Raw genomic sequence first — 26,427 nt, 5'->3', positions numbered from 1 at the left:
TGGTAGGTGATTGGTAATGGTGTTGTTCACTAATTAATCCAATAAATATATATATACATTTTTTGCATCTTCTATTTGTCAAGCAGTGCTCTAGGTGCCGAGGATAACAGCAATAAGCAAAACATAAAATTCCTGACCTCGTGGAGTATACATTCTAGAAGGGAGAGAAGGACAAAATAAGTAAGCAGACCATGTTCTGAGGAGGTGAAATTTGAGAGAGTTTTGACAAGAGCTCAGAGCCCAATAATCTTGAGATTTTAAGTAATAAGAGTTTTATTAACTCAACAACTTTTATATGTCAGGACTTTATTTCATTTACCCTTACAACTCTGTAAGGTGTATTATATTCCCTTTCCACAAATGAAGAAACTTGCTCAGGAAGGCTAAGGAACTTGCTTAATCTAACAGCTAATCAGTGGCAGTTCCATCATAATGTAAATGGAAACTAAAGTTTTAGTTTAGGCAAAACAGCATGTTCATTCATTCCATTAGAATCTGAATGTTCATTCAGTACGACATAGTTCATAAAACTTTTATATAAAGACACTCCACCTTTGCCTTCAATGAAATTCATTTAATCTTGAATATAACCCTCTACTTACACATTTCATACAGTAAATACCATTTTAAAATGCTTTCTAAATATTACAATGTGTGATTTTGGAGCAGACATGAATTTAACAATTTTCTATTCCAATTTTCTGTCTCTTTTTTAACAATGAGAAAAAGGAAGTAAAAATATTATTCAAATTCATATGTTTACTTGGTAATAAAGCTAACATTAAAGATCTGGTCTTCTCACTTCCAGTCCATTTATTACTATTTATTTCTTTATGAAACTGTCACTGTTACTTTTTGATAATCTTACCATTCTTTAATGTTCATAGTAATCACCACTGAGTATTTGGAATACCTTTTTTTTTTTCACAGTTCTTACTGAAACTCTAACAAAATTTTACATATATAATATATATAACACTAAAATGGTACAAAAAAAGTTAAGTTGATTATCAAAGACTTAGGAGGATTATTCCTCATTTTAGCACAACTTTAACAGTATGTTTACATAGAAAATACACAGATTCACATGACAGTGGCTGATGTCACTGTACAGGGTGAAGAGCGGCTGGACTTGAATGAGAGCCACCTGGGAAGGAGTGGCTGTCCAGCTCGTGCTGTTTGAACAGTTAGGTGTTCAGAGCCCCTAATTTAGTGCTGTTGCTAACTCCTGCCACCAAGAATGCGATGAACAAAAGAGAAGTGGCTTGTACCAATCACTTGAGCCAATCATTTGTTGCCTTCAAGAGCTGACCCCCATTGCCAAGGAAACAAGCCACTGCCCAGGCCTAAGGCTACCAGGCCTACACAATAACCAGAGACAACTGTGAGAGCATAAAAACATAAGCTTGAAAAACCTGGTTTTAAACATCACTCCCTTGTGTTTTTAGTGACGAAATAACAAACCAGGTTAGGATTGTGACATTTTATTTCTTAAAAGGCCTTGGGAAAGCGTTACTTACTAGCTCAAAGTTTACAAGTACCCTTGTGAGGATAAACAGAAGTGGTTAGTCAGCAGCATATAGGCCATTTGCAGACTCTTAGGCTTGGAGAATTAAAAAGGGTCACAATACAGTTGTTTGTCTTATTATTTCCCTTAGTTTTTTTTTCTTTTCTTTTCTTTTCCTTCCCTTTCTTTCTTTCTTTCTTTCTTTCTTTCAGAGAGAGACAGAGAGAGAGCATGAGTTGGGGGAGAGGGAGAAGCAGACTCCCCGCTGAGCAAGCAGCCGGATGCGGGGCTGGATCCCAGGACTTCTAGATCATGACCTGAGCCGAAGGCAGACACTTAACTGACTGAGCCACCCAGGTGGCCCTTTTTAAAAAATTTTTTGTCTAATTTTTTTAAAAAGCAGAAAATAGAGAACTAGATGGCAGCAAAACAACTATACCTCTTGTATGTGAGGATGTGTCTGATAGAGCTAATAAGACAGACAAGCTTGTATTACAATAAATGACTTGTAATAAATTCTCAGCACCAAGGTTTATTAGTACCATGACTCTAGGTAGAACAGAACTGTACGTATTTCTTTGCAAAGACGAAAAGCCATATTCATGATTGAGCTTTGTTAGATAGGTCTCCTGAATTTAGTCTTTTTCCAGAGTTAAAACAGAAGAACCAATCCTATCCTAGCACTGGAATTAATCTTCAGATATCTAGAAACTTCATCACAATACAAAACAAAGTGATTATTTTCCTTTCTGTATTTAGCTTTCCCTGTTATACTTTTTGAAAGGCAAAATCCCAAGCAGGCCAGGTTTTTTGCCAGTTTTGTTTCTGGCATGGTTTGGCTGATTTTTTAGTTTATTGCTCTAATGATACTCAAAGTTTTTTAAATTCAGGCTCAGTATATAGCATCTGAATATAGAGAAAAAAATTAAGTTAAAAAAACAAAAGTAATCAATACATTTGTTTATAAAAATTATAACTCAAAGGTCTATAGCTTTTCTAATCTTTAGTAATTACATCATTTTTATAGAAATGTATATAAATGAACAGTAATGAAATATTTCTGCATTGGAACTATGCAGCCATAAGCTTAATATCTAATTTGAGGTTTTCCTTTCCAATATGAGATAGTAACTTTTCTTTCAAAGATAAATGAGATTAGCTTGTTGAGACAGACTTTTTCCAACATCGATCATTGTCTCACTCAGATTTTAAGTAACAGAGCTAAAGGTTTTTGTTTTCTGGTGCCTTACCAATAGTAGGCTTTACATATCTTTATGTCCCTTCCTCAAGAATCTTCATTTTGAAGTTGTTTCTATCTGTTAATACAATTGTTACAGTTAAAGGGTTTGTCTTCAGAGCTTTCTTTAAATGTTTTTATTTAAATAATAGGGCTTTTTAGTATAAACTGAACAGAAAAAATGGTTCACTCGAAAGGAAGATTTCTTTTTCTCCCCCATTACTGTTTCCTTAATTAATTATAAAGAAAGGCTTAATAGAAAGTATAAAAGCTTATCTATGATGTTATTTTCAGGCTTGCTATTAAACATAGGTTTAGGGCTCTGTCAATAAAGCATATGCATTTCTTTCCGTTATTTATTTATTTATTTATTTATTAAAATTTATTTACTTGTCAGAGAGAGAGAGAGCACAAACAGGGGAAGTGGCAGGCAGAGGGAGAAGCAGGCTCCCCGCAGAGCAAGGAGCCCGATTCAGGACTCGATCGCAGGACCCTGGGATTATGACCTGAGCTGAAGGCAGTGGCCCAGCCAACTGCACCATTCAGGCGTCCCTCTTTCTGTTTTTTAAAACTAGGCATTTCATGGGTGTACCAGGAGGGACTTCAGTTAAAAGTGGGATCAGTTTGAGGGGAAGCAAACAACTGGCTTAAGTGCTCTTTGATCCATGGTGCGGTACAGCACCTTAAAGGACCAAAAGACACATAGTATTAGCCAGGACAGGGTGGAGGAACAATTTGTAAAATGTAAAAGGCCTCAGAGAGAAGTCTAGCTACCATTGTAATAGGTTCATTGATATATACTGTCAATGAGGCTGGACAAACATCAATTAAATGAAACAAAAGTTTCAAGTGGAAGCCTCCATGGAGCTTTCATAGTTTTCTAATATAATCTGCAAATGTTTAAAAACAGAACAAAACAAAGATTTAAGGTGGAGAAGAGAATAAAACAATAATTAAAAAGCCTCTTTTGATGATTATAGTCAGGCCTGAATTAGTGACTTCAAAGATCAAGTGCAAAATCTTCAAGTATACAATAGAAATAACAAAGTAAGTATTTACTGAGCATCTACTCTGCGCTAGCTACTGTTCTAGGATTTTTTTTAAAGGCAAGCAGGAAGGAAAAGATAAGACTATGAAGGAGAGATCAAAGTAGACATTACATGCAATTATTTGGTAATATAGAGAAGGAAAAAAAAAAAAAAGAGGAGAAGCCAAACAAATACTAAAAGAAAATATCCCCCAAGCTGAAAAAAGACTTGAAGCTTCAGATTGAAAAAGCTCATTAAAGGTCCAGGAAGTGATGGAGAAGGTGGGGGAAGATTGATTTATCAGATATCTTGCTAAAATTATGGAACTCTAAGGATAGGAGGAAGAAAATCTCACAGATGACAAGCTTCCAGCTATAAAGAATGAGTTCCCAAGAAAGGGGAAAAAAAATCAAAGTGGTTTTGGAGTTCTCATTTGCAAGAACAGAATCCAGAAGAAAGTGGACATAATAGTTACATAAAAGTTCTTTCTTAGGAAAGAAAAGGCCTGCAACCCAAGAATCCTACACCCAGCAAGATGATCATTTCTTCTTCCAGAGAAAAAGAAGATTTTTCTTTTTTTAAAGATTTTATTTATTTATTTGACAGAGAGAGACACAGTGAGAGAGGGAACACAAGCAGGGGGAGTGGGAGAGGGAGAAGCAGGCTTTCTGCGGAGCAGGGAGCCTGATGCAGGGCTCGATCCCAGGACCCTGGGATCATGACCTGAGCCGAAGGCAGACGTTTAACGACTGAGCCACCCAGGCACCCCGAAAAGAAGATATTTAATAACTACAGATATCACCCAAATACATCACCTAAGGAAAACAGGTCGTTGACAATCTTTGCTGTTATACATGTGGTCCTAAACAGGGGACTGGCTAAAGAAATTGTGGTACATTCTCAAGATGTAGTATTGAGCAGTTAATAAAAAGAATGACTTAGTGTGTTCAGTTTTGTACCTGGGGTTTGTTCTAAGACACGCAGACAGAGAAATGATTGTCATGAAGAAGAAAGTTTATACCCACAGACCCCCAGAACCAGGAGGCAGGCACACCATGCCATGCAGGGCTACATGCAGAAGGACCATGGCTAGTCAGGAGGCAGAGAGGGAGGACAGAGCACGGCCCAGAGCCTTTGCTGGGGTTTTGTGGCAAGGAATGGATGAAGCAGGTACGTACACTAAATAAATTTAGGATTGGATAGTTTGAATAATTTTGGTGGTCTCTGGGCTATTGGGGTGGTCCCTAGTTGTCTGGGGCCTGGCCTTGTGGTGATTTAGGGCAGTAGGAACACTGCATTGGTGTGGTTTTGATCAAACTGAGTTTGATAAAGAAGATGGCTGTGGGTGTGGACTCTGGATTGATTGGTTTGTATATCAAAGACTCACTCTCAGGGGAGTCATTTGCTAATCTCTGGAAATTAGTCCTGGAATGGGGCAGTGTTGTCAGGATGAAAGCCACAAATGCCAGAGTATCAAGAACACAGAAAATAAGAAAATATAATTAATACAATTGCATCATATCAAGGAAATTTGAGGCAATGCTAGTGGAGAGTATGGCATAAGATGCCATTAGCCAAGAAAATAGATCTGAAATTCTTGGGGTCTCTAACAATATCTTGGTGGAGTTGTATAATATGTTAAAAGTATGATATATCTATATATCTATGTATCTGTATCTCTCTCTCTATCGCTCTATCTATCTATTTATATCTCAAGGTGGTGGGTCCAGCAGTTATTTTGTTGCAGGGTATGAAATGGTAAGTTAGTAGAGTGTATGTAAAGATTAGTGATACCATGTAGCCAAAAGGAAAAGAATGGTTGTGGTGGTCATGGTGGGATATCAAAAGAGGCGAAAAGTCTTGGGAAGTACTTGGTTCTCTCCCCAGAGGGTTGAAGGATTTTACTGATATGAGGCAGGTGCTTAAGGAGAAAGCAATAATCTCCATTAATATTTAGAATGGAAGATAGTAGTAACCTCTACCAGATTTCCCTATGGGCATGGGAGGGTAGGAGTGTGCCTTTTGGCAGGGAACAAAGACTGTAGCCGGGTCATAGGCTAAGCAGACAGTAAGCTCAGAACCATAATGGGATCCCTACTATCAAAGGAAGAAAAGCAAAAATGTCCTGTGTCTAATTTGTGCCTTAGGAGAGCCAGCCCATAGGCACCCATGGGCTCACCTCCTAACAGTGAGGTCTTGGACTGGGGCAATGTTATCTAGGATGTGGAACTGGGGTATCCTTTCCAAAACGGTACCCACTTGAGGGGACGTGGGAATCAGCATTTGCAACAATGGCTTATTTAGAGGGTTTGGGTCTCCAGATTGTAAGTTAAGGAAATCACACAGAACAATGGTAATAAGACCAACAGTCAACAGAAAGGTATGTGGCTATACTTCACAGGGTTGTTTTTGTTTTTTGTTTTTTTGGGTTTTTTTGGTTGAAGTTTAGGCTCAAATGAGTCCTATATTAGATGAACAGCTGTCTGATCTATGGACAATCTGGATAATGGGTCCCAAAAGAGTATGCACCCTTGATATGGCCTCTAGCCCTTCTGGGATAGGGGAATGATAAACAATTTATAAAGACAGGGAAAAACATTATAAAAAGGGCCTCATAAATAATGAATGTTTGTATACATGGCGGCAAGACACTTCTCCCTTTAAATACAGGAAAGGGCAATGGAAAAGTTTTCTAAGTTGGTGTGAGGTGTAATCTGGCCAAAGGTCCTTGAATTAAGAGAGAATAAGGCCTGGAGCAAGATAGAGACCCTTCATGGGTCCATTTACCTGAACGGAACTCGAAAAGGAGTTATTTGAGAAGGCCACTATATCTATCAATTAAACCAGCTATTTGGGACTTAATACGGACACGGAAGTTCGATTGAATACCTTTTCCAAAAGACTAGCATTGTGTACTTTGATAAGTAAAATGTGTGTCTTGCTTATTATAAGTAATGTCTATAACTCTGAAAGTAATATGGAGTGTCCAGGCAAGGCATTGTATTGTGACCTTAATATAGATGGAGATGTATAATTTTGACTTAGATTTTGGGTATCTGTGAGGAAAGAGAGTCCCAGAGTTTGCTTATTTGTTTCTCCCTGAAAGTGACAATTTTTAGGCAATGGCCCAACAGTTATAATTAATGTAAAGATGAAGCTACTTATTGGCCAGGGCATTGACTACTAAGATGACTGCATGAAGTTTGGCCAAGTGTGTTGTTTCTTGGGTCCTGTCCTTTATTAGGGACATCTTGGCTAAGAGACGGAAAGCAGCAACATTCCACTGAGTTCCATCATGTTTTGTGGCTCGCAGTGCCATTTGCATAGTCTAGGTACTCCCTTGCTGTTCATTCAGTTAATCCCAAGTGTCTTCCCAGGCAGCCAAGTGATCTAGGGGAGGGGTGACATCCTCCAGCACCATGCCATCTGGCAAAGGACTGAGGACAGAGAGAGCCACCTCCTCCTACAGGTGGAATATACCAGAGAGCCCAGATTTGGCTCTATCCTACCTTAAGGAGGCCTTGGTAGTTATACTGAGTTTCTGGTGGGCTGTTCTCATGACTTAAAGCTTAATACGCTACTGGGTATGAAAGGTCACAGGCTCAGGGTCTGTGAGAGCCTCTATTTTCCAGAGAGTTGGAAATCTTTAAGGCTTTCTGAGAGCTGGTCTTTACTTTCAACAGTTTAAGTCACCCCCAAGCATAACCTGAGGAGTAGGAATAAAGCCTCCCAGATGCAGACAGACCCAAAGAGGGGCTGATTCACTACCTGAGCTGTCCCCCTTTTCTCTCCCCTTCCCCCTTCGCAGGTAAAATCGGCTTCCTCTCTGCCTAAAGCAGGGCTAAAAAGATCACCAATCCCAAGACTTGTCACATGGAAGCTACAGCAGCGCAGGCACACAGATGTAGAGCTTGAAAAACAGATGCTCTTGGTTCGCAAGTCCACAACACATACTTGGTTAATAATGTGGATTGTTGCATACGTGGTTAATACTGTGGATTATTGGATGGGGAGGGAGGTGCTGATGTGGGAGGAGAGGAATTTCCATGATAACAACAGCAAGCCAAACATCCCGTTATGTAAAATTATGTCAAAAAAAGATGCATGGAAGAATGGCCACCAAAATGATAACAGTAGTTACCTTAGGGTGGTATGATTCCAGGTGACCATTATATTCTTTTGTAAGTTTTAATGTTGTCTGAATGATTTAGAATCAGCATGTATATTTATATAACTAGAAAGAAGCAATATAGTTATTTGCAGCTTAGAGGAGGACTTCTTTTTAAATAAAAAAAGATTCCAATTTCAGTAGCATTCTCAAAGATCATAAGCATCCTCACTGAGGAGTGGGGGGGAAGCGACAGTATAATGGTCAGGGCTTAAGAAAATCAAGTATAGTAAATATATGTTAAACATTTGCCCAGAAAGGTCTGATATGAGGCCTACCACACACAAAAACTCAACGACTATACACTTGTTATTCAAGCTACAAAAACCTCTTTTCCTAGTCTCCTGCTGGTAAGAATCAGAAAGAAAGGGAGTAAGATTAGCTTCATGATAATCACTTGTGGGTTATTATACAAGAAAAGTAGACAATAAAATAGAAATTTTGTGACAACATTTCATGTTGAGCCAGATTTCCTGCCAGGGCATTTTCTGCTTTAATGACTGAAACAGGACTTGGTCACATCTTAACAAGATTCACAGAAGGGAGGTTCAAGCACGAGTACAAGCTACCATCTGACACATAAAAATAAAGAAAACATGGGATTTCCCCCAAGTTAAAACCTTCTGTGATACACATTTTTTGGACTGAGTCCAAAAATATTTAATTAAAGCTAGACAGTGGTTGGCTAAATGAAATCATTGCAAAAACTGAAAGCATGAATAAAAAAGAATTTAAAAATTGGATGCTAACTTTTCAACTATCATTTTTGATATGATTGTCCTCAGTAAAAGCATCACTGAAAGTGAACATGAACAAGGTGATGGTACAGCCAGTAGGAGAAAGTCAGTGCTGATAACATTTACTTGCTCATCCTCTGAGACTGCATCTTACAGTTCACACAATGTGCTCAGGGTCTCACACGGGGGCCAGGGGTTGCCAGGATCTGTCTCAATAGAGAGAGTACTGTAACAATAGGGGATGCCCCAGGCTACAGCAACTGGGATCAAGGAGATATTTTTGATTAAATAAACTATATAAAGGTCTGCTTCAGGATTTCATGCAAATACTACCCTCATTTTAAAACATGGGTGAAAAAAATCACCCAAATTCAGGGTTAATTTAGCTGTCATCACATAGTTAGGAAGAAAACAATAACAACAAAAAACAGTCCCATTTTAAAAGTTTCATCAGTAGAGACACAAAGGTACTCAGGATTGAGAATCATCCTTCCTCATCACTGCTGCTCCATGCGTCTTCAAATGCTGGGTTTAACTGTGATTTGGTTGTAGTCTAAAAAAGGGAGAAAAAAGGAAAATTTGATTGTTTTACCTCATAATTTTAGGTTCACAACATAGTTATGAAATCTATCAAATGAAGAGCAATTACATTATTTTGAAAGTAACAATAAAATTGTTAATTCAAAACAAAAGTAATGTAACAAACACTCCACATACAATGTAAGGCAATGTAACTTCATTTTAAATAGACAAGCCAGAATTTATCCAAATTAACTATGTTTCCTTCAAAGTAATTACTTCACAAACACATATATAAATGCATCTACACACACACACACACACACTGATCAGCTATTGCATTTCTGCAACTCTTTGGAATTATCTGGAGAAGGCTGCACATTAACATCCATGTGGCTAAGACTGGACTCAGGTCTATAATCTGACCTGACAGCCCAAAATATTAATGTTGGCAACTTTTTATTATTTGGATGGACCTGACTATAAATACGCAAATATCCATATATGGGGAATAAGGTGTTCATCAAATGGAGTAACACCATTTTTGGTCCAAAAACTAATGTGAGTTATTAAGTAGTGAGGTTTATTTATTTTTTCATCGCTGGTAAAGCAGTTCCCAAGTACATGAAAAAATATGTCAAAAATGGTAATATGTTTGTCATTAGCTCAAAGGTTTTCCAGGGAGATTTCTTTGAAAGATAATATGCACCTGGATGGTGTTTATTTAAAACAACAAAACATCACAGTATTCTTACAACTTTAGAGCCCTACATAATAAAAGTAATCAGCAACTAGAGGAATTTTAATTATTTGTGGCATTTCAAATCAATTCACTTCCTGAGGAAACTTTTTGGATGGCTACCTTCTTACTCTCTGGCAAATGACTAAAGGGCTTTAAGACGGTCTCATTGTTTTGAGTATCTGGTCATTCTGAGCCAGGTTTGCTTCTTATTCTGCAGCTTTTACATCTGCTACAAGTGTGTTCAGACCCCAAATCCACCAATGCATTAGCACCAAGACCACTCACATATTACCTTAGATATTGCCTTATACAACATACAGCAATGTTTTAGGTTAAGAGGAACCCCTGTGTCTAAGCATGTTTACTGCCTTTTTTTTTTTTTGATATGATGACTTAGAATCTTAAAATTTAAACAATGATAACAGTAGAGAAAATGTGAATTTCCAGTAAGTTCCCCAATATCACCCAGGATAGTTGGAAAAGGACACATTAATTTAAGTATTCCTTATGGCTATTAAAGCTATAGATCAGAATCTATGACTAAACCTAATGCCTGCTATTGGCACCATTATTAAACTATAATAGTCATGCTTGGTATCATGACTCAGTTGTACAAACAAAAAATATATCTCAAATACTCAGATAAAAAACTATTACCAAACCTCAGCTAATTATTGACTTATTTCTAGCAGCAGTCCACTGATTTGTAATCAATGACTGTACCACACCTAAGTTTGTTTATTTTTTCATCCAAATGTTCACTGTACAGAATTGCTGTTGAATCACTATATGGTACATCTGAAACTAACATAACACTGTATGTTAACTATACTGGAATTTAAAAAAAAAAAAAAAGCTGTAATGTCCTTGGGGGTTAGGTGATTCCTCTCCCTTACTCTATCTTACTCTGCCTTAGATATCTCCCAAAAATGTCCCTGAGTGTGAATAAGCCACACAAAGGTCATGCCTCCTAATTCCACTATGGAAGCCCAATATGTAACCTATTAAACATTTAAATTTCATTTTAAGACTCAAGAGAGAAGCAAAATTATAATTTATTGTAAATTATTGTTGCTACAGTGAGCAAAGAAACCAAAATAATTATGTGAAAATTGAAATGAAATATTGATAAATTTTGATAAATACTATACTAATACTAATATGCAAATACTATAAACTTGACTGTTTATAGTAATAAAGGATAACAATATAAATGCATTATTGTACGATTATTACAGTTATATTTTGTTGCTAAAAAATCACAAATAAAACACACTTGTAATTAAAAGCTACTGTGAGAAGGTTGTATATAGATGTGGTACCCATATTACCGTTTGAGACCCACAGATGAAGTGTAACTACCATCTATCACTTAAGTTTTCTCTATAACATCTCCTCCTAGTAGACATCCTTTCTATGCTTGAACCTCACCAGGTTGCCTGTTCTATTGAGAGACAGTTGTAAATATTATGGAGATAGAGAAGCATGATTTAGAAGGGATCTAGTCCAGGTCCAAATAATGGGAAAGAAGAACAAAACCAACCCCTGCATCTACACATATACATCTTGATGTATTCTAAATTCCTTACTGGTAATTACTGGAAAGTCTCCACAGGAGCAAAATAGGGCTGTTTTTGTCAGCAAATGATTACAGCTGACCCTGAACAACAGGGCTTTGAACTATGTGGATCCACTTATACGCAGATTTTTTTTTATAAATACAGTACAGTATTGTAAATGTATTTTCTCTTCCTTATGCTTTTCTTAATAACATTTTCTTTTTTCTAGCTTACTTTATTGTAAAAATACAGTATATAATACATATACAGAATATACGTTAATTGACTGTTATGTTATGGGTAAGGCTTCCTGTCAATAGTAGGCTATTAGTGGTTAAGTTATGGAGGAGTCAAAGTTACATAAGGATTTTTGATTGCATGGGGGTGGGTGCCAGCATCCCTGTTGCTTAAGGGTCAATTGCACATACCTACCAAGTGGTAAATAAAACAGCTATGTATTGTGTAACTATCAAAATAAAGTAAGACTCTTGGTGAGAGGTCAGATTTAAACTATAATGTAGCTGCCGTATAGATCTCAGAAAGGAAAAAGTGATTAGGAGTTATATAGGCTTGCCTTAACCATGACCAAGTTTTAGGAAAAGAGGGCAAAAGGAAGGCAGAGTCCTCAAAATATAATAAAACAGCCTGCCAATTAAATACATAGATTTATGCTTGAGACCATAAAACCTGTCCCTATCACCCAGTGCCTTTCAATTTCTTACAGTAGGACTAAATTTCCCCTCTATCTTGGATATCAGAAGAAATACTGCTAAGGGATTATATCTTGTTGATGGGGAAGTAAATCTCATCTCAAAGGTGGATTTGAAAAGAAACTGAAGAACAATTTTGCTTGATGATTCTGATATTAGGAGATACCATAAACTTGTCCTCAGTCCACAGTGGATGTTAGAACAGGGATTCAAACCCAATTACCAGTATGGTTATTATTTAGTTTACCTGAAACTGAAGATTAAGTGAGTGTGTGTGCATGTATGTGCATGTTTTGTTTTGAAGTGTGTTCCTGCACACTTCTGGGAAATTGCAGCATCACTTATTTGATAGCTGAGATAAAAACACTGTTTTGTTTTTTTTTTTAAAGATTTTATTTATCTGAGAGAGAGGGAGAGCGAGAGAGCGCATGCGCAGGGCAGAGGGAGCGGGAGAAGCAGACTCCCTACTGAGCAGGGAGCCTGAAGCAGGGCTCGATCCCAGGAACCCAGGATCATGACCTGAGCTGAAGGCTTAACTGACATCCAGGTGCCCCTAAAAACACTTTTAAATATGAGTTAAATAGTAAATATACATGTAAGGAGTAGGGTTTGGTGCAGACAGACTTCTCTTGGATCTATACCATGATCACATTCATGTTCTACCTACATTCAAAGGAATATTTCAAACTAAAGTTTTGTGAAAATAATTTTAGCCCATACCATTTTATGAGAATGATGGCTATCTTAAAGCGTATAAACAGTATATTTTAAAAGATAAGGCTTTATAGCTCTAAAACTTAAATATAAAGCTAACTTGTTTTTTGCGCATCTCTATTTGCTTTTCTACTTGTTCAGTTTAGTTTCCCACATGCAAAAATTCTTCTAGATGAGGAAACTATCACTATAACTACATTGTATAAATAAAACATCAGAGTCACAGACTATCTTTATAAATTAAGCAATTTAGTTTTCTTCTAATATCCTTTCTCCATATGTAAGTCATAGATTTAATTTATTTTTATTGTTTTCATCTTGTAAGTGATTGTTATACTTGTTAACATAGCCTCGAGTGGTCTTTTCTAGTTTTTGTTTTTTGGGGTTTTTTCATAGTGTTTTAACTTAAATTTATTGCAGACAGTAATTCCTAAAAGGCAGGAAGCAGTAATTAAATAATGCAAAATAAATGCCTGAACCAAAGTATTTGACCATACTAAGCTTTCTACAGAAGGGGCGCCTGGGTGGCTCAGTCGTTAAGCGTCTGCCTTCGGCTCAGGTCATGATCCCAGGGTGCTGGGATCGAGCCCCACATCGGGCTCCCTGCTTTGCGGGAAGCCTGCTTCTTCCTCTCCCACTCCCCCTGCTTGTGTTCCCTCTCTGTGTTTTTCTCTGTCAAATAAATAAATAAAATCTTAAAAAAAAAAAAGAATATTCAGTCATTTAAAGCAGCTGTACACCAAAACTAATCAAAGCCATAATAAACTAGATTTGTGATGAAATCTGAAAATATTCATACAGCAGTTGGCCAGCTGCTTGAAGATTTACCATTATGTGTTTTCTCTATTTTATTTGGATTAGGGCCAAAAGAAAATAAGTCACAGGCTATACACTGCAGTAAGCCATAGCAGTTGCAAATCTAGGCATGAAATAGATTTTGCCAATAGCTGCTAAATGGTATCAACCACCCCCATAAAAACTCATTTCCATGTGGTTTTGGACAGTCATTTTCTCACAAAGGAACTAAATATGTGAAAATATTTTTAGAATTTTAAACTTGCTCTACCAATACTTTTCATCTCCATTGAAGATGCTTTGTTTTTATACCAAGACTTGAGTAAGATTAACTCAAGGTGTTTCTAACTGCATTATTTATATTTCCAATTTTAAAAAAAATTATATACATAAATATTGGTTTTTAGACATTTGACTTTTTATATCCTAGAAATTAAGATAAATAGGGATGATTAACAGTGGTCAGTAAAATAATCTTTGGTGGGGGTCGCCTGGGTGGCTCAGTCATTAAGTGTCTGCCTTCAGCTCAGGTCATGATCCCAGGGTCCTGGGATCCAGCCCTCCATTGGGCTCCCTGCTCAGCGGGAACCCTGCTTCTCCCTCTCCCACTCCTCCTGCTTGTGTTCCCTCTCTCACTGTCTCTCTCTCTGTCAAATAAATAAATACAATCTTAAAAAAAAAAAACTTTGGTGAGAAAGATAGTACCTTTAGACAGTGTAACATAGAAGTAAAAATATACAGAGGCCACTACTTAAGACCAGGGGGCATGTCTTATTCATCTTTGTTTACCACATTTTTAAGGGTATTTATTCCCATGGCCATTGGTTATATTTGTATCAATTTATGTCTAAGATGGATACTAACGGGTGCTTGGGTGGCTCAGCTGGTTAAGTGGCTGCCTTCGGCTCAAGTCATAATCCCAGGGTCCTGGGATTGAGTCCCACATCGGGCTCCTTTCTTAGTGGGGAGTCTGCTTCTCCCTCTCCTTCATGCTCTCTCTCTCAAATAAATGATAAAATCTTAAAAAAAAAAAAAAAAGTAAGACAGACACTAACAGACTGCTGATAGAGGAGTATAAATTGGTAAAATTCAAGTGTGTGAATAAAAAACCTTAAAAATGTCATACATGATAACTCAAGAGATAAAATCTACTTCTAGGAATCTATCCAAATAAGCAATCAGAAATATAAACAATTTATGGGGCGCCTGGGTGGCTCAGTCATTAAGCATCTGCCTTTGGCTCAGGTCATGATCCCAGGGTCCTGGGATCGAGCCCTGCACTGGGCTCTCTGGTCCACGGGAAGCCTGCTTCTCCGTCTCCCACTCCCCCTGCTTGTGTTCCCTCTCTCACTGTGTCTCTCTGTGTCAAATAAATAAATAAAATAAAATAAAAAAAGAAATATAAACAATTTATAAACAGTTACCTTGATTTGTTTATAGTGATCAAAAGAAATCTCTCCGAATAGGTAAATATTTAAGTAAATTGTGATATATAAATGACAGCGTGCTATGTTATTAAAAACAAATTTACAAATAGTTATTAATGACAGGGAAGAAGGTTTATTATTAAGTTAGTAAAATAGGATGCCAAGTTGTGTGTCCAAGCATATTAACTGTGTTTAAACAACCATATATGCATAGGAAAAAGCAAGAATGAAGTAAATGAAAGTGTTAATAGTAATTCAACTTTAGAAATTTAAGTTGTTCTTTCATATTTTTCTGGATTTTCCAAAAGTGTTATAACAGGCAAACTATTTTCACAATCTAAAAATAGCCAGACATGCTTTAAAAGTCTCTCTCATGGGGCGCCTGGGTGGCTCAGATGGTTAACCATCTGCCTTCAACGCAAGTCATGATCTCCAGGTCCTGGGATAGGGCCCTGCATCAGGCTCCCTGCTGAGTGGGGAGTCTGCTTCTCCCTCTTCCTCCCCCGCCCCCCGCTCGTGCTCTCTCTATCAAATGAATAAATAAAATCTTAAAGTCTCTCTCATGTGAAATAAATTAATAAAACTTCTTTTTTTTTTTTAAGATTTTATTTATTTGACAGAGAAGAGACACGCGTGAGAGGGAACACAAGCAGGGGGAGGGGGAGAGGAAGCCCAATGTGGGGCTTGATCCCAGGACCCTGGGATCATGACCTGAGCCTAAGGCAGATGCTTAACGACTGAGCCACCCAGGTGCCTCTAAAACTATTTTCTTTGAGATTTAAAAGTCACTGTATAATTTGTGTAAATAATATTTACCTCATCATCATCAGGAACTGGTTCAGATAAGGATGGTACCCAAGCAAGTATATTGCAGTCTCTGCTACCACTATAAAGTTCCTATAACACAGAAAATAAAGATATGATCGTGGGTCAGTTTAAAGCTGGTGCCAATCGGAAATGAATACATCATTTAAAGACTAATTTTTAGGTTAGATCAATTAGATTAATTCTATTTCTACTCTCCAAGGAAACCGAGCTGATGTCTTTTGTTTCCTTAAGATGCAGCAAAGCTTTGTTTTATATTTTAAAATATCATTAGGATATTAGGATTAAAATATCTGATATTGTCAGAGCTTGCTAACCTGAAAATTTTACAAAAAGATTGAACAACCTAGTGGTTTTTTATCAATCATAGTATCCATTTATCGCAAGTGTCAGAGTAGAAAAAGAAAAAAGATGGAATCAAGAGTCTGTCCTTCTCTGTCAATAACTGAGTTTTAAGAAAGACATCAATAATAAAACCTTATGAGTTCTAGCTAAAATAGGCCAGAACTTCACAAAAAATATTATTTAGCTCACAGCTGCCTAACTGGTTGTTATTCAACAGAAGAGCTTTTAGATCCATATGCTATGCTTAGTCAGAAGTTTATTTAATAAGGGGAAGCTTGGGCTGATGCGCAGTCTATGTCAACATCTTTATGAATATGCTGTTTACACATAGCTGAACAATGTTCATTTCCATCCCCAACAAAACTCAAGGAATATGTTATATTGTCTAGTACTAAAAACATTCCTATGAAGCAGTGAAATAGATACTCTCATATAAAGAAGGTATAAATTGGTATAATCTATGCAGAATAGAATCTCAATACATGTCAAAAGTTTTTGTATGCGTTTCTGAGAAGTCATGCCAAAGACATGTATGAAATTCAAGGATATCAGCAGTATTATATTTAAAATAACAAAATATGGAAATAATTGTCCAAAAGTAGGGTAATGATTTATATATAAATTTATGTTGCATTCATAATATGGGATGTCATATAATCATTAAATTTGTTTTTTAAGAGTGTTTAATGACATGGGGAAATACTCAATGTCAAGAGAAAAGAGAAGGATATGAACCACAGAGTCATTCTGTGAAGGAAAAAAGCAAGATGTAAAACACAAGGCCAAATTAAAAAAAAAAAGAAAAAGCTATGTAAAGGAAAAAGGTCTAAAAAGAAAAAACAGCAAAACGATAAGCAGCTGTAAAACTATGAATGACTAAGTGGTTTTTTTCCACACAAATTTATTTCTGTATTTCTACACAAACATTTTATTTTTCAACATGTTCAACATGGGCTTGAACTCACAACCCTGAGATGAAGACCTGAGCTGAGATGAAGAGTCAGACGCTTAACCAAATGAGCCACCCAGGCACCCCCAAACATTTCTAATAGTGAAGTTTTTTCCTGCTCTGCTATGCAATTATTTATTTTCAATACTGTTCATCTCAAAAAGTTTGAAGTATGGTACAATTAATATTTTTCTAAAAAAAAATAAAGGTTCTAGATAAAGGGAAATTAAGATTATAAAGTTATTCATAGGAAATATAGATGTAAAAATATATTTTTTTAATATTTTATTTATTTATTTGACAGAGATAATAGCGAGAGAGGGAACACAAGCAGAGGGAGTGGGAGAGGGAGAAGCAGGCTTCCCGCTGAGCAGAGAGCCCGATGTGGGGCTTGATCCCAGGACCCTGGGATCATGACCTGAGCCGAAGGAAGACGCTTAATGACTGAGCCACCTAGGCACCCCTAGATGTAAAAATATTAAAGTAAATTTGATTTAGTTATACATTATCAGACTTCCTGAAGGGAACAAAATTCTACAGACTGTATTGTTTAACCTTGAATATATAGTTACACTAACTGTGGATGATGTAAAGATATTTTCAAATGTTCAGTGCCCTTGAACAATTTAATTTCCTGAGAATATAAACACACACACACACACACCCCCCTCCAAGATAACTTGGTCAGATAAGCTTACAAGGCAATTTGTGGTTAAGTACTCCACACTGACGGAGACAAAGGAAATTCTGTAGATGTTCAAGAAAGCTTACAAGAGACAGCACTTAAATTAGAATGACTAATAAGAACTTCAGGTAAATGGAGGGATTTGAATTGAGTGTTAAAGTTTTTGGGATAAGTTTAGGTGTTCACTTGGGAAATTAGACTAAGTTGACAACATGAGTCCTATCACTCATGAATGTTTAGTGTATTATTTCCTTTGAACAAGGACACTCTCATACAATTACAGTGCATCTAACAAAATTAAAAAATTCACAATGATATATTACTGCCAGCTAATTCTTAGACTCCATTCAAGTTTCACCAATTGTCTGAATAAATGTCCTTTATAGCAAAAGGGTCCAGATTAAAATCATATGCTACACTTAGTTGTCATGTCTAACTTTCCTTCAATTTGAAACTGTTCTTTAGTCTGCACTTGGCCCTCCTGACCTTGACAGTTTTGAAGATAAACACCTTATTTTGTAGAATGCCCTTCAAATTTTTTGTTTCCTCGTGATTAAATTGAGGTGATGCATCTTTGCCAGGGCTATCACTGAAGGAATACTATGTAATTGGGATGTTAACTTTGATCATTTGATTAAGGTGATGTATGCCAGGCTTCTTCAAGGTAAAATTACACATTTTACCTTTGTAATTAATATTTTGAAGGGAGGTACTTTGGGACTATGTAAATATCCCACTCCTCATTAGACTTCCAATTTATTAGTTTACTTACTTATACCTGAATGGAGTCATGGACCCTTATTTAGTCAATGTGTTATAACCCAGTATTATCATTATTTATTTCGATGTTAGGTATATCTTGTTAGATTTTTATAGTTATAATAGAAGTACTATAAACATCAATTTGTTTTCAGATTGTAAATTCTGTGTAATATATAATTTGAAAAAGGGTTCTACTGCATGCAAAGTACTACCCTATTTCGCTTTTGAGACTTAGAATTATTTTCCTTCTCAAAAATCATAATGGATATAATGGGATAAGAGCCGGAAGCTGTCTGATGTAGTGCAGTGATTCAAATCTGCGTATGTAGCACCTAGAGAAATGGGATTAGTCAGGAGGCAACTGGCCTAGGTTTCTGGCTGTGACCGGCTTGTCTCAGCTTTTCCAAGGGCTGGGGGGAACCAGTATCTTGGCACACTTTTAATCTATTCTAGGCACATGTGTTAGGAATTCTGATTTGGTAGAAAGCAATAATTTATAGTCAGGATATCTGGTTTAAAATCTTGGCTGTGTCTCTGAGTGACTGCATAAGAAAAGAGGTACAGTATTCCAAGAATTTCTTTGAATAGATAACCATACACTGTGAATAACTACTTGCAGGTTTGAGGCAAGGCAAAGTGGTGTTTTAGTCTTCTTCTCCCAGAAGTAATACTAAAAATATTTAACAACTAGTACATCAGGATACTGAACAATTAGCAGACGTAATAGCCATAGAGTGGGAGCAGGATCCTGACGGTCCCTCTTAGGTGCTAGGTTAAGGTGTAAACTAGGAGGCCTCAGGAAAGGGGGTAAAGCTAGAGGTCTCTTAGGGGGCTTGGTGCAATAGCTATTTAACAAACAATAAAATATGTATTTGAATATTTTAATAATGGCTATTGCCATACAGATGTGTGGTGGCTGAAAAATAAGCACTGTATATCTTACTGTAGTATCACACAAATTAAGTAATTAGCATTAATGAATAAATGATTAACAACTTTACCAGGTGATGAAGTCCTTCCTAGCTCTAATAATCCATAGTTTTCATCCTATCAGTATTTAACGCTCATGAGCCTCATTTTCTTTACCTACAAAATACAGAAAATACCAACAGTCTTGCTATATTAGAGACTCATTTAAAGGAACACATGAGGTAATTTGTGCCAATATTTTCTGAAAAATATAATCTGCTCTGTTGGTAAGATGAAAGAGAAAGGTCAGGATGTTAAAAAACAAAAGCCATATTTAAGAAATCGTGTAAGCTGCATCAACTCAAAAGTAAATGATTAGCCACTGACAAGAAATAAAGAAGAAATAAAATCTGAGACAGACTCACACATAGATAAATGAAGATACAAAAACTGTATTTTGAGATTAGACACAGTATTCCATCTTTTCCCAAAAGATTGATTGCAAGACATTATTTTAATTTACTAGAGATTTCATCTGGTAAATAAGTGGAGCCCAAATGCAGAAGAAAGAATTTATCTCAGTCAAGTTGCACAGTATTATATTGATTCCTACAAATATCCTATACTATCTAAAACTGTATCCTGTATAATCCTCTATTAAAGAAACCCTAGCTTAAATGTGGATTACAAGTGTAATTCCTCAGAATGAAATCACAATTTATTCTTTTGTATACAACTAGTCTGGCAAGCTAGCTACCTGAACATTTTAAATTCCCTTAAGGATCATTCTTACCTGGAAATTAGACCGGAATACACAGCAGTCAACACTTTTATAATGTCCCTTAAGCATAGTTATCTGTTCTCCTGAGTAAATTGTATAAAGAGCAATGGTGCTACCATATGGTACAAAAACAAACTCTGTACTGCAGCCATAGGAGACTGTGAATTTCAATCCTTTTCTGCTGTCATTACAAACTTTTCCATAGTTGACCTGCAGGATGTAAAATAATAACATTACTCATTTCTTAAATCTGAATTAAAAAGACAACAAAGACTAGAAGAAATATTTACTTAAAATATTATAACATACTATGGAAAGGGCTGTAATAAACCTAAAGAAAATGATCAAGGTCCTAACAGAAAGAAACAAGGGCCAACGACATAAATATATATTTCACATAAGAGGAAAATACAAATAGTAAAAAAAAATCCACAAAAGCAAATGTTTACATTTAACCAGGCTAGAAATAAAATGCAAATTAAGGCAACCTTAAATAATCATTTTAGACCATTTAGCAAAAAATTTCAAGAAACCTTGAGACAGTGAATACCGTTACAAGTGAGGTAACGTGTTGGTGGCACTGTAACTTGTCATTGCTTCTAAAAGGCCAAATGATTTATTATGCAACAAAATACAAAGATGTTCTTTTTTTGGGGGGGAGGGAATAATTCTCTTTTTATTTTAAAACATTTTTAATTGTGGGGCGCCTGGGTGGCTCAGTCGTTAAGCGCCTGTCTTCAGCTCAGGTCATGATCCCAGGGTCCTGGGATCAAGCCCCGCATCGGGCTCCCTGCTCAGTGGGGAGTCTGCTTCTCCCTCTCCCACCCCTGCTGCTTGTGTTCCCTCTCTTGCTGTGTCTTTCTCTGTCAAATAAATAAATAAAATCTTAAAATAAAATAAAACATTTTTAATTGTGGCAAAATAGACACAGCATAAAATTTGCCATCTTAACTGTATTTAAGTGTACAGTTAGTGACATTACATTCACATTGTTGTGCAACCTTCATCATCCTCAATCTCCAGAACTCTTTTCATCCTGCAGAACTGAAACTTTGTACCCATTACACAAGAAAGTTATTCTTACTCCTTGACCTGGTAATTACTCCTGGGAATTTAGCTTACGGAAATAATTAAACAGCAAAAAGCTATATGCCCAGTGGAATTCAATGCAGCATTATCTAGAATGGCAAAATAACTAAAAATATATGTAAATCTCTAATAATTTTATAATAACTCTGCATCTTATATAGTAATTAAAAATCATAATTATGAAAATTATGCAGGAAATAAGGATAAAAACTAAGTATAAAAAAGCACAGAACACAAGTAGTGTGTATACAACTGCAGCTTTCTATAATTACATATTTAGGACAAAAATAAAAATTCTGCACCTGTACGGCAAAGGTGCAAGCCCAACATCAGCATCTCCTCTGCAGTTTGAAAGCAAAATTCCAGGTTTTATCCCAATCCTACTGAACAAGAATCTTCATTTTAATAAGATAACTAGGTGATCTAAAGGCTCATCAAAGTCTGAGAAGCTTTGGGCAAAAGAAATTGATAGTGCTGAAATTAACCTGCTGATAATTTAGATTAAGCAGTTTAGGGCAGGTGTAAAACCAGTAGCTAAACATTTGAGAATTATCAGCAGGAAGATCACCAAAGACTCCAAATGCTATGCATGAATGACTACTTAGATCAAGTCAATTTTAAAAGGTATTATCCATTCCAAACACACTATTCAAGAAGTAGACTTACTACTAGCAAAAACCCTTAAGGCATGAGTATCACCTTCAAGAAGGAGAGAAAAATGTAATAGAATCACACTAACAATTTATATATATAGTCAATACCCTTTATACTTATCACATTCACCTTTGATGCACATGCCAAACCGACCTTTCCAAAGTGACCCCATCACATCACCACTCAAAGGCCTTTAGTGGCTTTCCATTTCACCCAGAGAAAAAGCCTAAGCCCTTACAAAGGCCTACAAGCCTATATCCTCTGGTGTCTGGTTCCTTCTGTTCCTCATCTCCTAGTACTCTCCCCCTTGCTTCCTCTATTTCAACACAAGAGCCTCTTAGATGTTCCCTGGGTATTCCAAGTATGCTCCCGACTCAGGGTCTTTCTATTTTCTTCCTTCCTCTGCCTGGAACACTTGCCTTCCCAGATATCTAATGGCTCACTTCATTTCCTTCAGGCCAAATATCGTCTTCTGAGTGAAACATACCCTGACTGCCCTATGTAAAACTGCAACTCCAACTTCCCAATATTTTCTATGCTACTTTCCTTGCTTTGCTTTTCTTCAGAGCACTTGTTACATCTAAAATATATTTTATCCATCCATCTATTTATTGACTGATGGATGGATGTCTTTCTTCCTCTCCCTAGAATATAAGTTCCATGAGGATAGGACTTTTCTATGTTTTGTCTGCTGCTGTATAATAGTGTCTGGAAAACAGGATATGCTCAATAAATACTTATTAAATAAATGAATAAAATGAGAAAAGAAAGGTGTGACCTGGTTAGAAACATGATACAAATATAATGAATGGAAGATTCTAAAGTAAAATTTGCAATGCCTGAGTTTCTAGTCTGAGATATGATGGAGAAGCACTTCATAAAGTACATGAGAGATTAGCAAACTCTAATCTAGTATGAACAATTTTGACCTTATAGTAAAATTAGAATTTAATAAAAGAAATGATCTTTAGAGTATCTAAAAGAGAATTACTTAGAAAGGAGGTTAAAGAAAGGAAGATGAAATGGGGCACCTGGCTGTCTCAGTCAGAAGGGCATGTGACTCTTGATCTAGGGGTTGTTGAGTTTGAGCCCCGTGCTGGGGGAAGAGAGTACTTAAATTAATAAATAATTAATATTAATAATCAATACCTACCTTAAAGCATTAAATAAATGCTATAAGGTGTTTGGTATAATCACCATTATGTCTCATTTCCTCATGTGTAAAATGGGTATTATAACAGTAACTACCTTCACAGTATTGATTTGATGATTAAATAAGACCCTATATGCTTCAGTACATGTTACATGTTAATTTTTATTAACACTGTATCTGACACATAAGCACTTAATAAGTATTAGCTATTACTATTACCACCAAAATACAAACTTATTAGCTTATTCTGAAAGTTATTAAACCACAGGTACACCTGGTAAGGAGCAAAACATAAATTTTTAAAAAGTGTTAGAAATTAAATACCACATAAGAATCTAGCACATCTAAAACACATTTACTCCAGTATTAAAGTACCATATGTTCTGGTACTATAACATTCATCTTAGATTTTGTTTACAAGTCATATATAGTATAAAATTTGACTATAACTTTAATTTATATCAGTTGTTCTCAATCTTTTATTCTTCTCCAATACACCTGAGAAATATGGCACACTCACATTATGCACAGTAGAGCAATAATTCTCCACAAGTGAGGAGAATGTGGTGGGGGCATGGTAGGGTGGGCTGTCCTGTGTTGAGAGTTATTAGTTCACTAATAGAAAAATATAAAAAGAAAACTGGAATACAGAGACAAGAAAAGAGTTAAATCTACAGAAGGACACCAAGTGTATTTCACAGATCCATTTTTTAAATATATATTCAAAAGGTTAGAGGGGCACCTGGCTGGCTCAATCAGTAGAGCATGCAATTCTTGATCGCAGGGTTGTGAGTTCAAGCCTTACACTGGGTGTAGATTACTTAAAGAAAAAAAAAAAAAGTTGGAGATATTTAAAATCTCTTACTAGTGTGTTTTCTCCATTGGAACTATTCCAGAGCCTCATTCGATTATCTGTACCAACAGTAAGGAGATGAAGCCCATCACTTGTAAAACATAAGCCATTAACTTTCCCATTATGAGCAGTGTTTGCTGCAATGAAAAATACAATTCAGTTAATCTATTCTTGTATTCAGCACACACTTAATGCTTGATGATACAGTTATTTAAACATATTAAAGGACAACTATCTGAATTACTTAAAATATACAAGTTGATTATATTTGGATTATTTGAATATCATAAGCTATATAAATTAGAACCATAAAAATGGAGAAAAACAGGAAAACTAAAGAGAAAGAAATCTTGCCAAATATAATTTTTCTTCAGAGCATAAGCTGTGCTGTCCAACTCAATTAAAAGCATGCCTAACACTAAATTTTTAAATTAAACACCTTCTAAATTTCTCATATACTATTTCCATTTTTTATCTAAAAATCATTCCATGGACTATTCTATGGACCATTAAAAATCAGTCATACTAGTATTTACTATTAAAAAAAAAACTTCAGTAGGGAAAGAATAAGTGTTCTAGTTTCATTCAAAACTGGGGCGCCTGGGTGGCTCAGTCGTTAAGTGTCTGCCTTCGGCTCAGGTCATGATCCCAGGGTCCTGAGATTGAGCCCTGCATCGGGCTCCCTGCTCCGCAGGAAGCCTGCTTCTCCCTCTCCCACTCCCCCTGCTTGTGTTCCCTCTCTCGGTATGTCTCTCTCTGTCAAATAAATAAAAAATCTAAAAAAAAAAAAAATTTGTATTACTTTCAAAATGACCAAATTTGAGAAAGCATAATTCTCAAGAGCCTGATTAATTAAAAAAGATTATTAAAACAATCACAAAAATGTATATAGTTCATCCTAAGATTTTTCTGGTCCACAATTAATTCTAAATCAGAATCTTATCCTATACAGAAATTAAATTCTAGGGGCACCTGGATGGCTCAGTCAGTTAAGTGTCTGACTCTTGATTTCATTCAGGTCATTATCTCAGGGTCCTGGGATGGAGCCCCACGTCAGGCTCTGCCCTCAGCTAGGAGTCTGCTTAGGATTCTCTCTCTCCTTCTCCCTCTGCCCAATGCCTGCTTGTAAACGCATGCATGCGCACTCTCTCTCTCAAATAAGTAAATAAAATCTTAAAAAAAAAAGGAATTGAATTCTATTGGAAAAAAGCAATTGAGGTACTTTATCACCTGGATAGCAGCTGACACATTTAACACAATTTGCAAATTCTATTTTCATACAATGGCCACAAAATGTTACTATTCCTTCGATTTATTGTAGCTTCCTAACGTGGCAATGAATTTGTATTAGTTGACTTCAGTGGAGGAAAAAAAGTAACAAATTAATTCAGAAAAGTTTCTGCATTTGAAAATTTAGGGGTAGATAAAATGTCATACTTCTTTGTATCTTGAAGAAAGACAACCATAATTTAGTTATGTATTTTTAGAAATCAATTTATTGTGAATGCCATTTTTTAAATCATAAAATTTGCAACTTGTCAATATACATTAATTACTTGGTTTCAATTAAAAATTTTTAATATAAAAAATACTATCATTGGCATATTTCTATATTAATGTATTCTTCATTACCTGATTCAACAGCTTGTGACTTTTTTCCATTATGCTGATCAAGAGTAATTAAACATCCTGATGCTCTTCTCACATCCCATAATTTTACTCTACTGTCAGCACTAAGAAGAAATAAATGTTACACTGACATACATAGCTAGGACAGTGACTGTACTCTTCACCTACCTTTACAGTATTACGGCACACAGAAGTCTCAGTATATTAGTGCAAATATATTTGTACTTTTGGGTTGTTGAACTTTTGCCTTTTCATCAAATATTCAAAATCAGTAGTAGCAAAAAGCAGTGAAAAAAATAGCCAAAAAAAGGGTAACTTTTTTAGATCACAAGAACAGAATTCTCCTGATTTTTATTTTGTTTTTAATGGTTCCTCTGCCAAAACTAGATAGTTTTGGAGCTTGTCCCTTAGCAAGTTTGTTACTACATCCTTTCTATTGTTTGTTATTCAAAAGTTTTCTAGACAACCAAGCAGCTAACTAATTTTACTTTAAGAATTCATTTGGCATGCATTTGCAACGACGTGGATGGAACTGGAGGGTATTATGTTGAGTGAAGTAAGTCAAACAGAGAAAGACATGTATCATATGATCTCACTGATATGAGGAATTCTTAATCGCAGGAAAAAAACTGAGGGTTGCTGGAGTGGGG

The 26,427-nt window shown here is 36.1% G+C and overlaps 1 protein-coding gene across 5 annotated transcripts in view; it reads right to left on the bottom strand.

The window, feature by feature from the left end:
* Positions 1-553: 553 nt before the first annotated feature.
* Positions 554-26,427, bottom strand: part of ERCC8 (ERCC excision repair 8, CSA ubiquitin ligase complex subunit) — a 51,370-nt gene continuing 25,496 nt past the window's right edge. For 3 of the 5 annotated variants that reach the window (XM_031035907.2, XM_081826823.1, XM_081826824.1), the window contains 5 exons: positions 25,781-25,881; positions 24,161-24,285; positions 20,412-20,609; positions 15,960-16,040; positions 554-9,230 (listed from right to left, as the gene is read on the bottom strand). In XM_031035907.2, the coding sequence (XP_030891767.1) occupies positions 9,162-9,230; positions 15,960-16,040; positions 20,412-20,609; positions 24,161-24,285; positions 25,781-25,881 (574 nt within the window). In that variant the 3' untranslated portion in view covers positions 554-9,161. The remainder of the gene's footprint in view (positions 9,231-15,959; positions 16,041-20,411; positions 20,610-24,160; positions 24,286-25,780; positions 25,882-26,427) is intronic. The other 2 variants (XM_081826825.1, XM_081826826.1) reach the window with 2 other exon arrangements.

Source organism: Leptonychotes weddellii, chromosome 7, assembly GCF_054177405.1.
Source record: "Leptonychotes weddellii isolate Sample4059 chromosome 7, ASM5417740v2, whole genome shotgun sequence".
NCBI classification, from domain to species: domain Eukaryota; kingdom Metazoa; phylum Chordata; class Mammalia; order Carnivora; family Phocidae; genus Leptonychotes; species Leptonychotes weddellii.
This window is presented reverse-complemented; position numbering and strand designations above follow the sequence as displayed.